The 24,133-nt window shown below is 46.1% G+C and overlaps 1 protein-coding gene across 1 annotated transcript in view; it reads right to left on the reverse strand.

Annotated features, from left to right (window-relative positions):
• Nucleotides 1–24,133, reverse strand: part of LOC106135976 (nucleolar protein 4) — a 134,654-nt gene that overhangs the window by 53,954 nt on the left and 56,567 nt on the right. The window contains exons 3-4 of the mRNA XM_060951163.1: nucleotides 14,372–14,506; nucleotides 12,938–13,798 (exon numbers count right to left, since the gene is read on the reverse strand). Of these exons, the coding sequence (XP_060807146.1) occupies nucleotides 12,938–13,798; nucleotides 14,372–14,506 (996 nt within the window). The remainder of the gene's footprint in view (nucleotides 1–12,937; nucleotides 13,799–14,371; nucleotides 14,507–24,133) is intronic.

Here is a 24,133-nt window from a genome sequence, read left to right on the forward strand (position 1 = left end):
CTGCTACGACGGATGCGCGATCTCGCTCGAGACAGAATTCCCGACTCCACGCTACGACTCATGTGGACCAACCACCTACCGGCACATATTCGCTCTGTCCTCGCCGTAAGCGAATCGTTCAGCACGACAACCGCACTGGAAGAGCTTGCCCTACTTGCCGACAAGATGATGGAGCAACATCGGGAAATTTCCGCCATCAACATAACCACGTCGTCGCAATCATCATCACAAGCCCAGTCATCATCGCAACCGTCAGATACGCAATTTCTTATCAACGAGTTAAGAAAACTTTCCGTCGAAATCGCCGAACTGAAATCAAGGCCGCCATACAACAACAACAACAACAATTATCGAAGAAATCGATCCCAGTCCCGGAACCGCAACTATTCTCGTCCCAACTCACGAGACAATTCGCCATCGCCACATTGTTTTTACCACCGACGCTTTGGAGCACAAGCGAGAAAATGTACATCGCCCTGTTCCTACATCACGAAAAACGAGAAGCCGGAAAACTAGACCGAACGTTGGCCGAGGCGGAACCCAGCGTTCTCCCATGCACATACCGCCTATTCGTCACAGACAAAAAAACTGGATTATCTTTCCTGGTGGACACAGGTGCGAACATATCGGCTATACCTAGGCTAAAAACCAGCCTAACTAAGCCGCTACCCTACAAGCTGTATGCCGCCAACAACACCGTCATATCAACATACGGCGAAAAAACACTCGAACTCGATCTCAACCTACGTCGTCCATACAAGTGGAAATTCATCGTTGCAGACGTATCGAAGCCGATCCTGGGAGCCGATTTTCTCAAACATCATCAACTCATCGTCGATCTCAAAAACAAAAGACTAATCGACAACGTTACGAGTCTAAAGGTCAACGCCCCTGTTCGAGCAACATCTGTACCTACAATACGCAGTATAGACTCGAATAATTCGTATCACGCGATACTCGCCGATTATCCCGGAATTACTCGTCTCACCGCCATGAATATCAACAATAGCAAGATCAACGTTCAACATTACATCGAAACCGAAGGTCAACCTGTTCACTGCCGAGCTCGTCCCATACCACCTCATCGCTACGAGAAAGTCAAGCAAGAGTTCCAAAACATGATCGAACAAGGACTTTGTCGACCCAGCAAGAGCCCATGGTCATCACCACTTCACGTCGTACCAAAGAAGAACGGAGACATCAGAGTCTGTGGTGATTATCGCCGTCTCAACGCGATCACCAAACCCGACCGCTATCCAGTTCCAAGGGTTAAAGACTTCACCTACCAGCTTGCCGGGAAGACCATATTCTCAGTTTTGGACTTAAATCGAGCTTATCAACAACTGATGGTTCGTGAGGAAGACATCGAGAAGACAGCCATCATCACACCGATGGGACTATTCGAATTCCCACGAATGTGTCCAGGTCTCAAGAACGCAGGTCAAACCTTCCAACGTTTCATCCACCAAGTACTCAAAGGACAACCTTTCGTCTTTCCATTCATCGACGACGTACTCATAGCATCAGAAAACGAAACCCAGCACCGTGAACACCTACGGCAAGTACTCGAACGACTTGAAGAACATGGCATTACCATCAACCCAGCAAAATGTCACTTTGGCCAACCTGAAGTAAAGTTCTTGGGCTACATCGTATCCAAAGATGGTATCAAACCACCAGCTGAAAAGGTAGACATCATCTCAAAATACCCCAAGCCCAACACTATCGAAGAACTACGTCGTTTTCTCGGTATGTTGAATTTCTACCGCGATCACATACCTAACGCCGCATTTATCCAAGCACCACTCAATGCACATCTCCACAACGTCAAGAAACGTGACAAAACCGTCATACAATGGACACAAGAGTCATCGGACGCATTCGAAGCATGTAAAAACAGCATATGCAACGCTGCTTTACTCGCCCACCCGTCCCACGATGCTACTTACGCCCTATTTTGCGACGCTTCGGATAAATCAGCTGGCGCCGTGCTACAACAATACATCGACGAAAAATGGCAACCACTTGGCTATTTTTCTAAGAAGTTTTCCAGCGCACAAACAAAATATTCAACATACGACAGAGAACTACAAGCAATCTACATGGCCGTCAAACACTTCCGAAAAATGTTCGAGGGACGTCCACTGATAATTTTCACCGATCACAAACCTCTTACGTTCGCTATGCACAAAATAACGTCGACTACAGAAACGCCACGCCGTACCCGACAACTCCTATTCATCAGCGAGTTCACAACCGACATACGCCATGTGAGCGGAAAAAACAACATCGTAGCCGATGCCCTAAGTCGCATAGAAGCAGTGTCATTCCCGTCTACAATCAATTACGAAGAAATTGCAAAAGCCCAACACGAAGACACATCTGTACCCGACTTACAAAAACAAGACAACATCTGTCTCAAGAAAATCATCATTCCCAACACCGACGTCGAACTCTACTGCGAAACATCAACATCGAACATACGACCATACATCCCCGAAAAATATCGCGAAGAAGTATTCAAGAGTGTACACAACATCAACCACCCCGGTACACGCACAACACGGAAGATGGCATCTCAAAAATATTTTTGGCCGTCAATGAATAGCGACATCTCAAGATGGACGAAAAGCTGCATCGATTGTCAAAAAAACAAAGTTCAACGCCATACCTACAGCGAAGTTTCGAAATTCCCGCCAACTGAACGTTTTCGACACGTACACGTGGACATCGTCGGACCACTACCTACGACGCCTCAAGGTTATCGCTACCTAGTAACCATGATTGACCGCGAAACGAAATGGCCCGAAGCAATACCTACCGAAGAAATTACAGCTGACAAAGTTACCGAAGTAATTTACAACCACTGGATTACGAGATTCGGATGCCCTACAACACTCACCAGCGACCAAGGACGTCAGTTCGAAAGTCAACTTTTCAACAACCTTATGAAGCTTATGGGAATCTCCAAAAATCGCACAACGGCATACCATCCGCAATCAAACGGTATTGTCGAACGCTGGCACAGAACACTGAAGACCGCACTACGCACCCGGCTATCAAGTTCAAGGTCATGGATCGACGAGTTACCTACAGTCCTATTCGGGTTACGCGCCACCCTACGCACAGACGCTGAAGTTAGCCCAGCCGAACTTACATATGGCTATAACTTACGTCTACCGGGTGAATTTTTCGCTACGTCATCAATACCTACATCAATGGACTACAACTTCGTCGAAAAACTACGATCTACCATCAAAGAACATAGCCCGCAACAGTCAACAGTACATCACAACAGCAATCCACGCATCTTCATTCATAAAGACCTACAAGATTGCACACACGTATTTGTTCGTGTCGACGCCGTTAAGAAGTCACTTCAATCACCATACGAAGGCCCTTATCGTGTTATCAAGAGACTAACGGACAAGTACTACACAATTCAACTACCGGATCGCGAGTCAAACATTTCAATAGACCGACTCAAGCCTGCCTACCTATTGCAAGACGACGACATCGCAAATTCAACAACAATGTCAACACAAGTTCAAGCTCAAGCTACACTAGGTCAAGGTCAAGCTATCACTAAGGCACAGGCGCAAGAAAGTACCTCACCACAGAAAATTCCCGCTCCGGTTAATACGAGCAACATGACGCCACAACAAACGGATAAGAAAACTCGTGTCGGCCGTGCCGTCAGGTTGCCGGTACGTTTCACTTGAGGGGGAGTACTGTGGCTACCAGCATACTTACCATCAAGTACCAACAAGCTTACCTTACCGAATAACAAGAACAACAGTTACCTTCACAATATTTACCATTTACAATTACAATACCTTACCAGGATATAATAGATATAATACATATATATATAAGAGATGAATAAAACAAATCAAGCACTTTAATATCATGCCGACTTCGTTGCCCAGAAACCAGAAGAAGCTAGTTCTGAAAAGAACTGTTTGTGAGCGCGTGCACATGGACATGCCACACATCGTGCATCAGCAGTTCTTCCAGGCAGCATCAGCATCTTCACACGCCAATTCTTCACACTGCATTATTGTCCATCGGATCTCCGTCCGAAACAACACAAGTCAAGAGTTCGACGCGCACACTGCACTTCGCGAGAGCATCACGAGCGCGACCTCACGCCGCAAGTTCAAATTCACACTGACGCGGGGACCCATCCTGTCATCCTGCATTTCCGCCGTCAGGCGGAAATGTGGGGTGCTGTTCAGGGCTTGTGGCCCTCTTCAGCGACTTTCATCGCTGCCTGCAGCGGCAGGCAGGTCACTGAGCGTGGCCGTGGCGGCCACTAATTTGGTCTTCCCGCGGGGTCAACAGGCGCTGCGGGTGCGGCGCCTGCAGTGGTGCTCGCTGTGATGACGGCTTCCCTGGGTGATGGCCAGTGTCTTCGGTCCGGCGGGCGAGCGTGCAGTGGCGCGATGCCCACGAGATGCGGGTGCGCCGACCTGTCCGCCCTGCCGAACATGTCACTGGCCAGACGCGAGATGAATGCATCCAGGCCCTCCCATTTAAGGTCCCGCTGGATCGTCGCGTTCCTCACGTACCGTGGGGCCCCGACGATGTCGCGGAGACTTTGGTTTTCTTGAGCACGGAGGCGACGCCTGTAGGTCTCCGCGACATAGGCGTACCACGCCGGGGCTGCGTACGTGAGGCGGGATCTGATGTACGTTTTGTAGATCCCGAGCTTCGTCTTCAGCGGGAGGCTGGAGGAGAGCACTGGACGGAGTCTTCCTTTGGCCGTCTTCACTGCTTGCACCACTGAGTCGACGTGGGTCTTCAGGCGAAGACCACGGTCGATCTTGACCCCGAGGTACGTGACGTGTGGCTGCCACGCCACGTCCTTCCCGAAGAGCGTCAGGGGCGGCGGTGGGGCGGCGTTCCCGGAGATCAGAGCCTGCGTTTTCGCCACGTTCACCGACAGTCTCCACTTGTGGAGCCAATCTGGCAGGGCGTCTAGCGCTTTTTGGACTTTCTTGGTGGCGTGCTTCGCGCTCATGGATACCGCGAAGTACGCCGCGTCGTCGGCGTAGAGGGCCAGCTTGACTCCATCTGCGACCGGAATGTCGTCGGTGTACGCGGCGTAGCAGGCCGGGCTCAGGCAGCTACCCTGAGGAACGCCAGCCCGGACGGGTTTCTCCGTTGAGAGGGCGTCTTCGACCGCCACCCTGATCTTCCGCTCGTTCAGGAAGGAGGCCACAATCCTGATGATTCTTCTTGGAATGGGGCTCTTCGACAGTTTGTACAGCAACCCCTCGTGCCATACTCTGTCGAAGGCCTTTTCGTTGTCTAGGAGCACAACAGCCACGGTCTCCTTACGGTTGGCGGCGACTGAGATTTCGCCGAGGAGTCTGGCGATCTGGAGCGTCGTAGAATGTTCAGGCCGGAACCCGAACTGCTCGGCGCGCGGTGGAATGTGCGGCAGCATGAGGCCGAGCAGCAGTTTCTCAAACACCTTCGAGAGGGCGCTGAGGAGCGTGATGGGCCGGTAGCTTTCAGGCATGCGGAGGTCCTTCCCCGGCTTGGGCAAGAGGATCACCCTTCCGGTTTTCCATATGTTCGGGTAGTGGCCCGAGCGCAGAATGCCGTTGAAGAGGCGCGTCACCGCCGTGATGAATCCCGGCGGTAGGTGGCGAAGCGCCTCGTTCGTGACGTTGTCTGCGCCCGGGGCTTTCCTGGGCTTCAGCTTCAGGATGATCCTCTTGACCTGGCCGGGGGTGAAGAACACCGCGTCTTCATGCTCCGGCACTGGCTCCGCAAGGTACTCCCGAAGGTGCTCGACGACGCTGTCGTGGTGGGCCTGGTCCACGACCGGGTTCGGCGTGAACTGACGCTCCAGATGTTCGGCGAAGATCTCAGCCCTGTCTTCGGCCTTAAATCGTGGGAGGCCATCGGCTGCCAGCAGCGGCCGGACGGGTTGTGGCACACCCGACAACTGCCGGCAGAGGCGGTGAACGGAGGGGATATCACCGCCCACCGATATGAGGTGGTTCTCCCACGATCTGGCTGCGTGCTCCTGTAGTTTGTCCTTTACGGTCTCCACCAGCTTGTTGAGTTCGGCTTTGAGTGTTGGGCAGCGAGTACTCATCCACAGCCTCCGCATTCTTCGCTTCCGCTCCAGTAGCGCGGTGATGTGCGCCGGGAGCGGCTCGGGTTTGGCGGTGGCCGGAACGGGCATCCGTGCGGCATCGAGAGCGTGCTGGATGCTGTGGGTGATAGCACTCGCCGCAAGCTCGACCTCTTCACTGGTGGAGACCCTCTTGAAGGCGACACTGGCCTTGTCGCCTTCGATTTCCTCTCCGTAGTGGTCCCAGTTGATTTTGGACGTTCTCCTCGGCAGCGAGACCCTCGCCGGAAGGTCCCGGAGGATGAGAAGAACCGGCCGGTGATCTGATGGCAAGTCCGGGTAGACGTGCAGTGTTGGCAGCGCTGTCAGCCCTCTGTGGGCCACGATGTCGATGATGTCGGAGCCTCCCCTGGTGTCGGTGTGAGTGGGTTCGTCCGGCCCCAACAGCTCGAAGTCGTGGTCCACAGCGGCCTGGTGAAGGCGTCTTCCGCATTGGTTGATCTTCGTGGAGTTCCAGGCTGTGTGCTTGGCGTTGAAGTCGCCAGCCACAAGCGTTGGCGTGGTGGTGTTCAAGAGAGACCACAGCTCGTTGGTTTTGAGTGTGATCCCTGGCGGAATATAGGTCGCAAACAACCGCAGCTCGCGGCCGGCGACGCTGACGAGCACACCAAGGGCGTACATCGTCTGGAACTCCACGTGTGGGATGGGCTGGTGGATAACGTTGCGCTTCACCAACACTGCAAGTCCCCGGTAGGCTTGTCCATTGACCGGGCTCTTCTCATCCTTCCGGTAAGTGATGAAGTTCGGGATGCCAAATTTTTGGTCATCCCGCAGGTGGGTCTCGCTGACGAGGAGGACGTCTATGCGCTGCTCCCGGAGGAAGTTGGCCAGCAGCAGTTTTTTCCCCTGGAGCGATCCCGCGTTCCAATACACTATCCTCAGAGACGTACCATCCATAATTAGAGGTTAGGGGTGGGTACGCCTCTGAGGGGGGCCGCGGGGACGAGGGCGGCCAGTAGTGCCTGCATCTGTTGCACCGACTGCACCAGCGCGTAAAAGTGCTCTGGTGGGATCGGTGCAGCCGGGGCAGGCGCGGGAGTGGGTTGCGGCGCCGGGGGAGTCGGCACGGCCGCTTCTTCCTCCGCCACGGGGGCAGAGCTCACGGCGGCGGCATTCTTCTTCTTCTTCTTCTTCCTTTTCTTTTTCGGGAGCTCTGCTCCCCTGGCGGTCGGTGGGTTGGCGGGGGCCATCAAGGAACCCTCCGCTGCCTCGGTTGTGGTGTTACGGGGCGTGGGGGCGGTACCGCTGCGAGCGACTGGGCCAGCCCGTCTGTTCCTTGCTTCGCGCCGCAGCACCGGGCAGGACGAGTGGTTGGCCGGGTGCGGTCCTCCGCAGTTCGCACAGGTGGCGGGCTGGTCCAAGGGCCGCTCGCATTCCGTGGCCTTGTGGGGCCCGCCGCAGCGTACGCAGACGATTGACCGGTGGCAATTGACCGACGAATGCCGGAACAATTGACACCGGTGGCACTGGGCGGGTCCCTGTTTGCCCCTCCACGCCTCAATCTTCAATGTTGGCCAGTGGAGAAGTTCCTTCACGGTGTACACCTCCTGGCAATTTGGAGTCCGTGCCAGGAGGGTGAAGAAAACGCATCCAGGGCGATCTCCCCTGCCCCGGATGGCTTTGATGGCCTCCACCTCATAGCCCTTCTCTTCCAGATCTTCTTTTAATGCGGCCTCCTCGGTGTCTGGCGGCAGCCCGCGGATGGCCACCTTCAACGGTCGGTCTGATGGCAACGAGTATGAGTGCCATTGCACGTCCAGCGTGTTCATGTAGCGCTGGACAACTCGATACTCGTTGCCGTCCCTCGGCGTGAAGTGGACGCCTCTTCCGCGCGCGACGGCGGCCGGCGAGCGTCCCAGAAGGCGGCTTATTTCCTTAAAGTGGGCCACCCAATTGGGTAGGTGGTCCACACAGATACGAGGGTAGCGCGGCTCCCGGGGCGCTTGTGCCGACGGCGGGGCGGCTGAGGCGGCGGCGGCGGCGGTGAAGGCGGCTGCGGTGGCTGCAGCCGTGGTGGAGGCCGCAGCTGTGGCTGAAGTGGAGGCGGCGGGTGCCGAGGTGGTGGGCGGGGCGCGGGGCACTGCTCCCCGTTGTGCCCCTTTCCTTTGAGGCAGCGGGGCTCCGGTGTTGGCCGCTACCCGGGCAAATGATACCGCGGGAGCGGCCAGCGAGGGCGGCGCGCGTTGGGCGGATGCGTGGGCGGGGGCCTGGGCGGGCGCCTGGGCGAGCGCCTGGGCGGGCGGGCGAGCGGCTGCTTGAGCGGGCGCCTGGGCGGACGGGCGAGCGGCCGCTTGGGCGGGCGCCTGGTTGGGCGGGCGGGCGGCTGGTTGGGCGGCCGCTTGGATGGGCGGGCGGGCAGCTGGTTGGGCGGGCGCCTGGTTGGGCGGGCGGGCGGCCGGTTGGGCGGGCGCCTGGTTGGGCGGGCGGGCGGCTGGTTGGGCGGGCGCCTGGTTAGGCGGGCGGGCGTCTGCTTGGGCGGGCGGGCGGGCGGCTGCGTGGGCGGCCGCCTGTATGGGCGCCTGGGCGGGCGCCTGGGCGGACGCGTGGGCGGGCGCGCGATTTGAGTCCGCCCCCGCTTGGGCGCGGCGCGGGTCCCGGGACTGCCATCTCGGGATCGCCGATCTCCCGGCCGGCGGAGGCTTCATTTTTGCTTCGGCGGCGGCGGCGGCGGCGGCGGCCTCCGAGCCGCGCTCCGACGCCATCGTAGCCGCGCGCTGCAGGGGGCGGCGGCTTGCTTCCGTCACCGTCAGGTCCGCCATAGATCCCGACGACGACGGCTCCTGTGTGGAGGAGCGGGACTCCTCCTCCCCCATGTTGATGGCGCGCGGCTTCTTCTTTTGGCCTTCTTCATCAGGGCTGGCCGGCCTCTTCAGGAGGGAGGTAATTACCCTCCCCCTCGGCGTTCCCATATCGACGGGGGGGAGTGCAATCACCCCCCGCCTCGCTGAATCCAGCGCCGTCAGGTCGGCGACCGACGGGGCGACCCCCCGCACCTCATTTTCTTTGAGGCGCAGGTATACGGCCATCCATTGGGCCAGCCCCGGCGACAGCCAGTTCCCCTTCACTAGCCGGACGAGAATCTCCGCGTCCCTCTTCATCCATCCCTTTGGGGACAGGGACGCGAGGGGCGCGGGTGTGGATGCGGCGGCGAGGGCGGCGGTAGCGGCGAAGGCGGTCCTGACTGCCGCGGAGGCGGCGGTGGCCGGGGTGACGGCGCTGGCGGCGGCGGTGGTGGTGGCAGCGGCAGCGGCGGCGGAAGAAGTGGCGGCGGCGGCGGCGGCGGCAACGGTGTCGGCCGCGGTGGCGGCAACGGTGGTGGTGGCGGCGGTGACGGTGGTGGTGACGGCGGCGGTGACGGCGGCAGTTACATTAGATGCTGCTGCGGTCGTCGTCGTCGCCGTGTTGGTGTTCGAGTCTGCGGCGGCGGGAGCCGCGGCGGCGGCATCGGCGGCAGAGAGCGCAGCGGCGACAGCAGCGGCGGAGACGGCGGCGGCGGGCGCGTGGAAAACGCCCGTCGGCGTAGCATACGCCGCTGGTGGCGTATGCGTTAGGGCGATGTCGGGGGAGGGGTGCGGGGGACCCGCACCTACCCCTTCCCGGGGGGGGGGCTCCATTTCGGAGCCCGGACGACGCGCAGGAGTGGAGTCGCTCCCGTGCAGCCGAAGGAACAACGGGGCCGACTACCCAACCCCTTTTCGCCGGTGAGACCCGCTGGTGGGAGGCCGGCTACTAGGGGGGTGCGAGCAAATCAGTCCCGCAGTCCTGGCAGTAGTTTTCGCCGGGAGCTATCCCCTCCGACGCAATAAGAATTGCGGGGTGTTGGGGGGCGCGTGATGATCCGTTCCCCCAAACGATGCGAAAACTTGTGAGCGGCTCGTACACGTGCTTCACTGTGGAGCGACTGGCGAATCCTGACGCGGGGAGCAAGCAGCAAGACGGTTTTATACGCAAGCAAGTTTCGCCCAACAAACATCGCGTGCACACCGCACGTGGCGCCCTCGGCGCGCCTGCGGCCGCACCGGGCGTCACAGAAACTCAAGCTCGACACGTGTAGCGGAAACGAGACGGAGCTATCCAGACTCAAGAGACAGCAATACAAAATTCTAAGAAATCTATGCAAATCCATTTTATTATCAACAAAAACTTTTCGATAGATTTCCTTTTGTAAATACGCTCACACTATTGGCTATAATTCCATATTTTTGATTTGCTAAAAATAATCTCTCTTCTTCATTGGTAATAATTCCGTATTTATGATTCGTCCTTGCATTTTCCTCTGTAAATAGTTTTATATAAATATGTCTCAATTTTGTAAATAAAGCATTCCATTCTCACCTTCTGAAACGGAGTATTATTCTACTACAACAAACCCTGGAGAATCTCTCTCTCTCCAAACTTATTTTTACCAAATAAGTTAACATTTGTACCAAAACTCTGCAAAACATTTATGACCGCGGACTCGGCTCGACCATCTAACATGCGGAAAGCCACAAGAAACATTCCGATATGAACAATAACAGCTGTAATCTGGCACATCAAAGCTGAGGCACGAACAAAATGAAGGTAGTTGGAGAAAATTATCTGGAAGTGTCAATTTTTTGATATAAACAAAAGCATATTTTGACAGTTTGAACATCGGTGTTCAGACGGTTTAGGTGCTAAAATAATGTGAATGCCGTGTGGTTCTCGGCACTATAGAAAAGGACCAATCCATCACTTTTCCATGAAGGTCGTAAAAGGCGACGAAAGGTTCAAACTTCCAAGCTGGTCTGGTGGTGAAGAGACAACATAGTGTTTACCCGCTGCTTCTCTTGCTACACAGATTGTAAGAGTCAATAATTTGAAAAGCTTAAGTATAATAACTTGGATTTTTTCTTTTGAGCGATGGGCTAGAATCTAATCGCTATATGAATTTCAATTCATAAATAGATCTGAACGTGGCCTTTCATTATTTTCAAGACTGTTGGCTGCATTTACCCCGTAATAGATATAAAACGTGATTGTATGTAAAAAGATGGAGAAGTCCTATACAAATGTGCCGACAACTTCAACTTAATAAAAGAAGTTGAAAAAATTAAGAAAACTCAACAATCATTTTCCGTAAGTACCTTCACGCAAACTATCCTTAAGCAAACCTACGTAACACAAGAAATAGTTGTTCTAAGACTAATCCAGCATCTTTACATCCCACACTAAGAAAAAACGGGGGGTGTAGGGTCTTATAACCCGCAGGGGGGCCGCAATGGACTGAAGGAGGTCCAATCAATCTTACAAGTCTCAGGCCCCGGGCGGGGTAAGGCACTTTTGGGGGTCGAAGGGACGCTACCCTCTTATGGTCGGACTGACCCTTCGGTCGGGCTAAGCGCAGAAGGCGGCAACTGACGCTTTTTTAAGGACGTTTCTATTGAGAAGTAAGTAGGTATTGAACAATTTTCTACATGTTATGTTAAGTTTAAGTGTATTAATAACTTCAGTGTGTAAATGTTTTATAATAACAATTTTATAATAAATTTTCCAGTTATGTACGTAGCACTCTTTTCTGTTTTTCAATCCTAAAGGGAGAACTAATATTACAATGCAAAGTTCCGTAACAATTAAATTGTTATTTTTGTTAATTCTTTACAAGATTCATACATAACTTACCCGAAAACGGAATCATTTAAGTACCAACTGTTTTACTACCAGTCAACAGAACGGGTAAATTTTTATACTTTATAAATTATAATAGACGGATTAGTAAATAATTACCTAAACAGAACATCTAACCGTTCAAAAATAGAATGCACCAACACAAAACATCGTCAGAAAATCCAGTTGCGCACTTCTCCGGCGGGCACGGTTTTTGTGTCTTGTCTAATACCGTGACCCCCTAGGGCTGATGAAACCTCGGGCCCCCACCCCCATCCCCCGATCCAAGCGAGAAAAATGAGTTAGAAAAGATGCGGCGCCCGATTATTGCGTGGCGCTCTAGTCTTTTGTGTGGGACATTCGTCTGAATCAATCGGGGCTGCGTTGGCAGGTAGCCTCGCGATTTTTGATACCCTAGTAAGTTTCTTGAAAGGTTTGTTTACTTGTTAGTTGTAAAACAAATTGTTGAAAACAAAAAGTAAACTTTGCATACTTATCATAATCTTTTAGGAGAGTTGAAAAATATGTTTATGTTTAGTACTAAATTTTGAGATAATCACGAGTATTTTGCGATATAGAGGTAAGATAAAAATCAAATTACTGAACAATTATTAACCAAAAAAAATCCTTGACAGTAATAAGGATTTCAGGTTTCTGTGGAATGTTTAATGTAAAGGACCTAATGAGATTATGGCCACTGCCTTCTCCCGCGGGAAGTAGCTTGATATGATGTTAGTATGCATAACTTTGATTCCAAACTTTGTCAAACGCGGCTAAGCCTCACACCACATTTAGGCACGTTAAATATTTCAAATCGGAGCCCCAAAATCATAACAAGGGCTTGGTCTTATTACAAAGGCCGACGGGGCCGGCCGCGGCTCGGCAGAACTTTAAGTTAGGGTTACCCCTGCTAACTCATATGTTTATTTTATGTGGGAATTCGCCTACGCAGATTTTGGTAGTAGACTGCTGTTTAGAAAAATGTAATTCAAAAATGTAAGAGTGCTAATGTAAGAACCTACTCCTACCCCTTCTCGAGAGTTCCTGCATGTTCTTGCATATTTCTACAAAAACCAGGTATTGGAAAAATATACACTCTTTTTCACCAAAATCCGTTTTAATTTCGTTTAATAAATTTCCCGTGTCAATTCCACTTACCTTGTTTTCCATGTCCATGCGTTCCTGGTACGCCATACTCCTCATATGCTTCAAATAGGCCGTTGTTATAGGAACGCTGTAATCCATCTCTTCACCACCATAATACGCCCCACCATCAGGTCTCCAAGGCTTGGGAAATCTACTAAAACCATTAGTATACTCCAAACTGGTAGGCCATAATTTCTTCCTTGGAGGCGATCTTGATTTAGGCGGGTCTTTCGATGTCAAATTAGCAACGTCCAACGGATTGTACTTCCTTTCTCTAACATCAGTCTTATTCTCTCTACCTCTTGAATTTTCTGTCAACCCAGTACTTTCACCACTAGGTTCCTGTTTTATCTTCAGCTCTAATTTAGGTTTATGTGATAACAGAGGCGGTGGACTATCGCATTTCACATCCTCAACATCTATCAGACTATTTTCATCCTTGTCTATTTCCAGTTCAGTTCTGCTCGGCTCGTCTTCTCTGAACGCTTGGTCTACAGGAGAACTTCTACTAAAGTCTGCGTCAAACCCGTTGACTTTCTTAGACGTTAGTTCTATGTAAGTAGGTTCTGGATCCTCATTATCTGCTGTTTTAGGGCTTTCAACTTTTTTTAGCGGTTGTAAATCTGTGTAGTCGTATTTTGGTTCGTAAGGGTAGTTAGAATGGGCTGCATCGATTTCTGATTCCCAATTTCGACTGTAATCTGGTGCGCAATGAGGTAAGAAAGAGAGGTAAGTTGGATGCCTGGTGGGGGAAGGAGAAGGGGTAGGTAACGGTGGAGGGGATGCGCTGCGCGGGCGCCGGGCACACTCTGCACATCCTGTCAGGAATCTGGTGACCGCTTCACGGGGCAAGAATGCGTAGGTCTCCGTTATCTGAAAAATAATTCCAAGTTAAATATCCACGCCTTTTCCCGGAAGGATAGGAAGAGTTCTACTACATTTCTCAACTTTTCTCTCTGGAGATAAGCCCGTGGTACACCTATGATCACGATCCTGCATTGAGTAAGTTAGGTTTGTGCACGAAGCAACTTTCATCTGACCTCACCTATTTTTGCGGAGTTATTATTATGGGTATATTCGTATTGAACAACGGTGGCACATTCAGTTGTTTGAACTGCTTTCCTTGCGATGTTTTCACTCACCGAAAGAGCATCGGTCGTTGAAAGTTAATTCGAGACACCAAAATTAAACAATTTGAAAACTTTATAGAAAAAACAGCCATTCAGATTGACGCATCGCTTTCTTTTTTTTATAATTCCTATAAAAGATTATGATCGGTTATACAAACGTCATCTAGTTTCTGATCTAAACATTACGGGTTTTATTTATTTTTTGTATCAATGGCGGATATACTTTGTTCAACATTTTGATACAAGAATTAAATACCTAACGATATGCAGCATATAGTATCTTATTAATTAAAATTTAATCTTTATAGGTACTCACTGTCCTGTAGGTTCGTTTTTGACCAGCGTGTTTTCCAGGCCGTCCCTCTAATTCGACGTGAACTGTGTAAATGATGTCGAAGAAATTCTCAACTATCGCCACCTTTCTGTAGACTGGATCTTGTGAGGGCGCATTCTGAAACAAACAGATTTTTTAATTTAATTCAGTATAACAATATCAAACAATGGCTGTTTCCTAATAATTTCTTAGAGCGCCATCTACCGTAGAGTCCTGTTACTAACTCGCAGGGCGCTACTGCAAGTTAACAAATGTTGCTGAAAATTTTGTGTAGGTGGCGGTACCTGTTTGTTAGACGTTTTAATACATTGTCGATAGATGGCAGTAAGTGTTAAATTTAGAGAACGTATTTAAAATGTAATGCACTTTTGTATTTTTTTCAAAACCTTTTAAACCTACTAAAAACAAAACAATGCTTAGTACAAACTATGTATACTAATATTTTTTAAATTATAAATCTGTTTGGTAATATAAAATTAACGATTTGACTTAATACAATGAAATAAAATAAAATGTTTCTAAAACTTCTGTCTTGCTACTTTCACGGCTTAACCTCTGGACCTAAGAAAATCTTTTTTAATTAAATTTTATCTTAATATTCTCACGGAATCGGACATAAACAGCGAAAGGAGCTATAGGCAAAACCTTGTAATATACATCAATTTCTTCAAAAGGTTCGTACTAATTGCGCCGTCCCGTCCCGTCCCAGCCCGTCCTGACCGCTAATTAGCAGCCTGCGGCATCCGAGTTGAGAGCAAATACCTGCGGCCGAGTGATTTCCTTCGTCATTATTTATTCTTGCCTCGATCATTTTAGAATGATACACTTGTGTTGACTTGATCTCGGCAAAAGACATTCGAGCTTTAGCCTGGTTTGGTTAGGAAGAGTATATAAAATAGATGCTTCATGGTACATAAGGTGATTTAGTTTAAGTACGTAGGTATTAAAATGATTAGATATTGTAGATAGGTAAGGTTTAATATACTACTACCTACTCTTTATGTTTCCTAGGCTTAAAAGCAATACAACAAAATAAAACCCATCGAACCCGTCTAGTAGTTACAGAGATTATCCTGTACAGACAACGTAGTAACAAATGCTTTCCTTTTTCAATAATATCTTACCTACTTAGTTTAGGTCATAAAGAGTCAAGTTAGAATAAATCCATAATTATAGAGTTAACTTAGCGACCGCAACAATCTTCAACTCATGTTATTCGTCATCAGAATCACCGTCAGTGCACGGTCGCATTGTCTCAAAGATAAAAGATAAAATCAATGCAGTAGCCCATGACAAGCCTTAGGAGATTAACTGATAATAAGCCGCGGACCGGGCCCGGACATCCCACGGGAGTTGTAATACCCTACAATTGTCAAACGGCTCTATACTTAACTAGGGGAACTTTCGCCCATACCGTAATTTTGCATCCATGCTACATCATAGGTACTATCTATTCTTATTTTATCAATGCGAAATTTTCTCTGTATATATTATTTTTATGTATGGTTAACCTTTTACGGTCAAACCACAAGACTGATTAAGTTGAAATTTTTGAGGAATAAAGTTTTTGGGCTACATCATTTTTCAGAAAATTCCCACTTTAATGGGAAAAACGAGCTAAGCTGTGGGCAAAAATTTGTAGGAAATAAATATATAATAAAATAACGCTCACGCGGGAAGGACTCAAGACATTGACATTCAAAATAAACATAATGCATAGTATCGTATCTTATTATTGCTTTCGTTACTTTTAATTTGACATATGATTCATGAAAAGCGATGTCGTGGTCCAAACGAGCACTTGATTTTGATCATCAAGCTACACAAGAATTCTTTCAAACTGATGCGATAATCAGCGCCTTGTCGTGGACCGCGCCGGCCTAATGGTTTCACCGATTAACCGCAGCCGGCGGACGAGTCGTCAGACCGCCCGCCATATTACACCGCGCTTGTCAACCAGATATTCTGAAGACCGTGTGGTTCCCGGCACCAATACAAAAAAGAATAGGACCACTTCATCTCTTTCCCATGGATGGCGTAAAAGACTAAAGGCTTACAAACTTGGGATTCTTTTTAGGGCGATGGGCGAGCAATGTATCACTATTTGAATCTCAATTCTATCATTAAGCCAAATAGCTGAACGTGACCATTCAGTCTTTTCAAGTCTGTTGGCTCTGTTTCCCGCGCAAGGGATAAAGACGTGACCATATGTATGTATGTATTCTGAAGATGGTGTCTTGGACTCAAAGATAATGATTGACTGGTAGATAAAGCTTCTAGCATTAAGTCCGCAAATTGTGCTATACATTTGTATTTTGTGCATTGAAGTTTAAATAAAATAATTAGTGATTTTAAGGTACATAATGACTTGGTATTAATGAAGATGACTCAAGTCATTGTTTTCTGTGTAGTTTTGAATCTAACACAGTATTGCTCTTGTTAAAAGAATATTTAATGTCTCAATTCGACAATTAACACATGAAAACGATTTTGTTGCCCCATAGAACAAGAATGATTTTGGTCATCAAGCAATGCAAGAATTTCTTAACCTGATGCGATAACCAGGGCCGTATCGAGAACCGCGTCCAGGGCTAATGGATTCACGGATTTATCGCAGGCGACGGACGAGTCGTCAGCCCGCCTGCCATTTTATATCTTATACCACGCCTATGTAACCAGTGTGTCATATGAGTGTCAATGTCATTGTCAAAAGAGATAGACTAACAGTTTTGTAACGGACATACAATACAATAAATCAGTTTGTGATACCGTCATGATGGGACCGAAGCTCGAATGTGTGTTATTTATAAATATCCTAATATAATCATAAATTCCTATATGAACCAGATAATATGTACTGTCTTTAACTTAAAAGATAATTTGAATTGTAAAATTAATTTGTTTATGTTTGTCTTTTTGAAGTTGAGTAAAGTTTCAAATGTATCTATTATTATTTCGTCACTTTATTCGAAGATATAGATAAGGGAAAACATGTATTAAAACACATATACCCTTACCTATTATATCTTCGAAAAAGTGACTCATATAATACTGACCAAACTTCACTTGTAAGTTCGTTTGATCATGTATTATATTGTTAACCGGCATTTACCTTACATAATTATATATCTGTATCAGTCCTACTGTCATTTTCAATAAAATAAATAAAATAAACAGCACATTATGTGTCTTATTGAGATGGTAAATGCAGAACTGGATTCTTTTTTTATCTATTTAATTCTAAAGCCCACCTCGTATCAAGATTTGTACGGCCTTCTTACGGAACTCGGCACATCGTAATTCAGGACACTACATCAAGCGATTGTATCGGCCGGGCAACAGGTGGCGCGTCCGTCGCAGTGTTTTATTGCCAACATTGCCGATACAAGGCTGCGGCGAATAGAAGCAGACGTCTTCGCTCCATTTGAAAAAAGAACTGATTGGACTGGTCTTGCCGGGACTGGCTGGAAAACCCGTATTTTAAAAGAACTTCAAACTGGAATCTCGAGAAGGAACACTATCTATTATTTTATTAAAGGTACTTTCTAGATTGACCAATACTTACAATCTGTACTATTCATATCCATGCTCCCATACTAATTATAAGTTAACAACAATGAACTAATAATAAGATAATTTCTATAAAAGTGGATAAAACTTTTTTTTATCTATTAGGTATTGTTCTTAATGCCAAATAAGGAGCTGAACGTGGCCTACCAGTCTTTTCAAGACTGTTGGCTCTGTCTACCCCGCAAGGGATATAGACCTGATTATATGTATGTATGTACTTTTCTTTTGCAAGATGTAAGGACCAAGACAACGTAATTGTTGAAGGATCAAGAACAAAAATTTATTCTAGCGCGTTACGTCAAAGACAATCTACGATATTCATGTTCCCCACCCTCTTCCAAAGAAGTCCCGAGTCGACTCGACCCGACGCGACGCCGTTTGCCGTCAAGAGAAATCATTCATCGTGGATTGTGGCGCATTTTCCGTCGCCCGCCGACACTTGTACGGATGGGGTATTATTCATGACTGGTTTATCGATAGTTTGTAATTTTTTTCAATAAATGTGCTCGAGCCGGCATTTTTTTTTACTTCGATATCAAGCTAAAAAATAAGTAGGTTTGACTTTTTTAAGTATTCTTATTTTATTACAAAAATATGTTTTGTATGTTCTTTACTCAACCCGCGTTTGATATGCATACTTCTTGAACCCGGTAAAAGTGGTTGGCATGTCGAAATGTTTGCCAAAAAATACCTTTCACTACGACGAACTAATTCTGCCTGAAGTAGTCTAAATATCGATAGCTAATTAGAACGAGAGGGCAGCCCTACGGTCCCGCACGATTAATCAACTGCTACAGGGCAGGGCCGGCCGCAGGGCGCGTGGCGTGCCCGGGGCTAGGGGCGGGGGGCGACCGCGATGAAACGAACTTAGCTTACTTTACTACACTAAAGATATATCTACGCACGTTTATCTACTGCTGTTTATGTAAAAATAAGAAGCTGGACGTCACAACCTGCCTGATTAGGAATCTGTATTGTGCACATGTTTTCCGTTACTTTGTATTTTGTCTTTGACATCCATATCCTTAGCGGGGTAGTCAGCTACAGCTAGCTTGTAACTAATTAGCGTTTTGGCATAGTTCAATCAAAAGGAAATCACTTTTAGCCAGATGGCTTAACTATGAAAATTTAAATGAGTAACATAATACATTTGTATAGTTTCGTCTAATTTATTTTCTGTTGAAATTATAACGCCGAAGTAGATTCACTTCTTCTCCTCTCCAACTCTGAGGTTAGGGAAAATTAAATGAAATGAAATTTTATTAACGAATAGGTTGGTGACATTGTAAGATATAGTATACCACACATATTCGGCCATTTTAGGATGTGCCTTGTGAAGTTCATGATCAGGTCTTTTTAAAATTAGATTGCATCCAATATACTAGTGCACTGCAGTGCTATACCTAGCATGTATGTTTAATAAACAGATAATTACAGTCGGCGAACCGGCAGTCAAAGGCATATGCCATTTTATGGCCGATTGCTGGATTAAAACCGGTGACGTGTAAACATTGTTTAGCGGTACGGACAGCCAAAAGCACCGACTACGCAATATTGCACGAAATTATAAATATCAGATCATGATAATCAAAAAACTTCATACTAATATTATGAAAATGAAAAACAAAAATTGTGACAGCTATACGCTTTATGGTTGGCGAATGTTAGGTATCAGTGTATGTAAAACAGACTCTTGCGTTACTGAGTGATTGAAAGACAATGAAGAAGTTGAATTAGTTGAACTAAGTACTCGTATGAAAGTAAATAATTAGTATGTTTTTAAGAACAATAAACATTCTCTTTTTTTAGTTCTGTTCAGTTAGGATATTCTCAATGAGAAGAAAATATCCTAAATTTTGTTAGGAATTATTAAGAATTTTGAATTAAGAATTGATTAAGAAATTTAAACGGGAACTTAACTTATAAATAATTAACGACTGCGGCGATAATCTATTAGCATCATATTAAATTCGTTATTTTTTAACATAAAGAATTATCCAATCTACTGTGAGAGTTGCGACTCGCACACCGACACTTCCGTTTTACAGATGCTTGGAAATACAAAATTACCTTTTTTTCTTTACAGTTAATCAACAAGTATTTAACAAGGACAATTTTCGAAAATGGACCAGTCAATTCACCCGTGACTCTCAAAGTTGCCCTCAGAAAAGAAGCGAATGAAACGTTAACCCTTCGAACGCCGAGTGAGGTCAGACCGGCACACTTCCGCTGTTTGCCCAGTCTCCAATACCGACTTTCATTTAGTTCCTGGGTAGAACAATCAAAAGGATTTTTAATTTAGTGTAGTTTAATGGAGGACTTGATTTTTCCGCCAAAATCCCTAATTTATACCGAGATAAAGCAAAAATAAAAAAGTAAATAATTTTCAACGACAACAAATTACCAAAAAATATAAGTTTACACATTTTTATAAAATTTGAGGAACTTAGTAATACTATGCCCGAGAAACAGCTTAGATTTTAAAATCTTAAACTCTTCTTTAATCTTCTAAAGCTGAAATTCGACGTGTTCATTGGAGAAGTTTCGAAATAGCTGGTGTAGTGCAAAGCACAAGTACTGGAATATATGGAACTAAGAGAGGAAAGTGGCAGGCAAAATCTGATAATAGTAGGAAAGCATAAGTCATACGTAGGTACAATTTCAAAGTCGCAGCCGCTGAAATGGCGGCGCCGCCGGGAATGCCCGCAGTATTTACTCTACACATTTTGCCGCGACGCGGGTGTATTTGTTCGACGTTCCTCTCGAAATATTGAATTGAGTAGTCGACATGAAAACATTTCACAAATGGGAAGTCTCGTCATAGTGTATCCCGATTTTATTCTCAGCTCTTGAATTCAAAGTTCGTGATCTGCTTGTAAGTTATTTAGCATGCTTGAAAAGTTAATTAAACTATCTGTTTACATTCCAAACAAATTCTTTTCTAAACAGAATCTGAAATTATTCATACAATATTAAAAAAATGTAGTGATGTGAAAGAAGATGTAGTAACAGGAATAGAAAATGGTATGTTAAGATGGTTTGGGCATGTGGAGAGGATGAATAAAAGCAGGTTGACTAAGCAAATATACAAGGAGATAGTGAATGGAAAGGTATGAGTCGAGGTAGTACGAGGAAGACCTAGACGGACGTACCTAGATCAAATTAAGAACGTCCAGGCAAAAGGTCAAGTCAAGAGTACCCAAAACCGCCGTGCTAGCATGTAGAGAGTGTGAATGATGTGATGGTGAAGCGAAAGAAATATGCAAGGATCGTGACAAGTGGAAAGATGTAGTCTCTGCCATTCCCTCCGAGAAAAAAGCGAGATTTTATGTATACCTATGTATGCATGTAAATTACAATTCGTCAACATAAAGGTTCTTCAAAATTAATATGGTATCAATCTTTATTAGAATAAATTTAAAAAATTATTTAGTTATACGATTCAACTGCGAAGATAGAAATAAATCGCATTACAAATTAAAATTTAGCCGCCCCTAGTCCGTCCTAGAGTGCGTACTCAGGGTGCGGACGATTTTTACCTGTCAAGTGACGGCCCGGCCAGGCCCGGATTAGGGTCGGCGCGGGTCGGGTTAGCATATGAAATGTGATATGACCCGAGTGAAGGGACGCATCGATAATCGTAAAATCGATAGAATATATCATCATTTGTTACCGATATCATATTTTTTTATCAAAAAAAAATTTAACGTAAATTTAAGCACAAACAAATATTACTTAAGTTTTTTTTTCTTTCTTATAATTTATTTGATTAACTAAAATTTACTGAAATACTTTTCTTTATTTAATTTACAGATAGGTTATCAAAAGTTATCCAATATTAGTAACTTAACTTTGGGATTCTTTTTTAGGCGATGGGCTAGCAACCTGTTACTAGTTGGATCTCAATTCTATCGTTAAGCAAAATAGCTGAACGTGGCCATTCAGTCTTTTCAAGTCTGTTGGCTCTGTCTACCCCGCAAGGGATATAGACGTGACCATTTGTATGTATGTATTCTGAAGATGGTGTCTTGGACTCAAAGATAATGATTGACTGGTAGATAAAGCTTCTAGCATTAAGTCCGCAAATTGTGCTATACATTTGTATTTTGTGCATTGAAGTTTAAATAAAATAATTAGTGATTTTAAGGTACATAATGACTTGGTATTAATGAAGATGACTCAAGTCATTGTTTTCTGTGTAGTTTTGAATCTAACACAGTATTGCTCTTGTTAAAAGAATATTTAATGTCTCAATTCGACGATTAACACATGAAAACGATTTCGTTGCCCCATAGAACAAGAATGATTTTGGTCATCAAGCAATGCAAGATTTTCTTAACCTGATGCAGTAACCAAGACCTTATCGAGAACCGCGTCCAGGGTTAATGGATTCACGGATTTATCGCAGCCGGCGGACGAGTCTTCAGCCCGCATGCCATTTTATATCTTATACCACGCCTATTTAAGCAGATAATATGTACTGTCTCTAACTTAAAGATAATTCAAGATGTGAAGATATAGTTTTTTTTCCGATGTTGCGTAAAATTTCAAATGTATCTATTATTATGTCGTCACTTTATTTAAAGATATAGATAAGGGAAAACATGTATTAAAACACATAATATTCCCTTATCTAAATCTTCGAAAAAGTGACTCATATAATACTGTTCTAACTTCACTTGTAAGTTCGTTTGATCATGTATTATATTGTCAACCGGCATTTACCATACATAATTATATTTCTGTATCAGTCCTACTGTCACTTTCAATAAAATAAATAAAATAAACAGCACATTATGTGTCTTATTGAGATGGCTAATGCAGAACTGTATTCTTTTTTTTCTATTTAATCTAATTTAATTAAGATTTGTACGGCCTTCTTACGGAACTCGGCACATCGTAATTCAGGACACTACATCAAGCGATTGTATCGGCCGGGCAACAGGTGGCGCGTCCGTCGCAGTGTTTTATTGCCAACATTGCCGATACAAGGCTGCGGCGAATAGAAGCAGACGTCTAAGCTCCATTTGAAAAAAGAACTGATTGGACTGGTCTTGCCAGGACTGGCTGGAAAACCCGTATTTTAAAAGAACTTCAAACTAGAATCTCGAGAAGGTATACTATTTATTATTTTATTAAAGCTACTTTCTAGATTGATCAATCCTTATAATCTGTATTATCCATATCCATGCTCCCATACTTATTATAAGTTAACAACAATGAACTAATAATAAGATAATTACTATAAAAGTGGATAAAACTTTTTTTTATCTATTAGGTATTGTTCTTAATGCCAAATAAGGAGCTGAACGTGGCCTACCAGTCTTTTCAAGACTGTTGGCTCTGTCTACCCCGCAAGGGATATAGACCTGATTATATGTATGTATGTATGTACTTTTCTTTTGCAAGATGTAAGGACCAAGACAACGTAATTGTTGAAGGATCAAGAACAAAAATTTATTCTAGCGCGTTACGTCAAAGACAATCTGCGATATTCATGTTCCCCACCCTCTTCCAAAGAAGTCCCGAGTCGACTCGACCCGACGCGACTCCGTTTGCCGTCAAGAGAAATCATTCATCGTGGATTGTGGCGCATTTTCCGTCGCCCGCCAACTCTGGTACGGATGGGGTATTATTCATGACTGGTTTATCGATAGTTTGTACGTTTTTTATCAATAAATGTGCTCGAGCCGGCATTTTTTTTTTACTTCGATATCAAGCTAAAAAATAAGTAGGTTTGACTTTTTAAAGTATTAAGTTTTGTATGTTCTTTACTCAACCCTCGCTTGATGTGCATACTCCTCGAACCTGGTAAAAGTGGTTGGCGTGTCGAAATGTTTGACAAAAAATACCTTTCACTACGACGAACTAATTTCTGCTTCAAATGATCAATGCAGCATAGATATCGATAGCTAATTAGAACGAGAGGGCAGCCCTACGGTCCCGCACGATTAATCAACTGCTACAGGGCAGGGCCGGCCGCAGGGCGCGTGGCGTGCCCGGGGCTAGGGGCGGGGGGCGACCGCGATGAAACGAACTTAGCTTACTTTACTACGCTAAAGATATAACTACGCACGTTTATCTACTGCTGTTTATGTAAAAATAAGAAGCTGGACGTCACAACCTTCCTGATTAGGAATCTGTATTGTGCACATGTTTTCCGTTACTTTGTAT

The sequence above is a fragment of the Amyelois transitella genome, chromosome 24, assembly GCF_032362555.1.
Source record: "Amyelois transitella isolate CPQ chromosome 24, ilAmyTran1.1, whole genome shotgun sequence".
NCBI lineage: Eukaryota > Metazoa > Arthropoda > Insecta > Lepidoptera > Pyralidae > Amyelois > Amyelois transitella.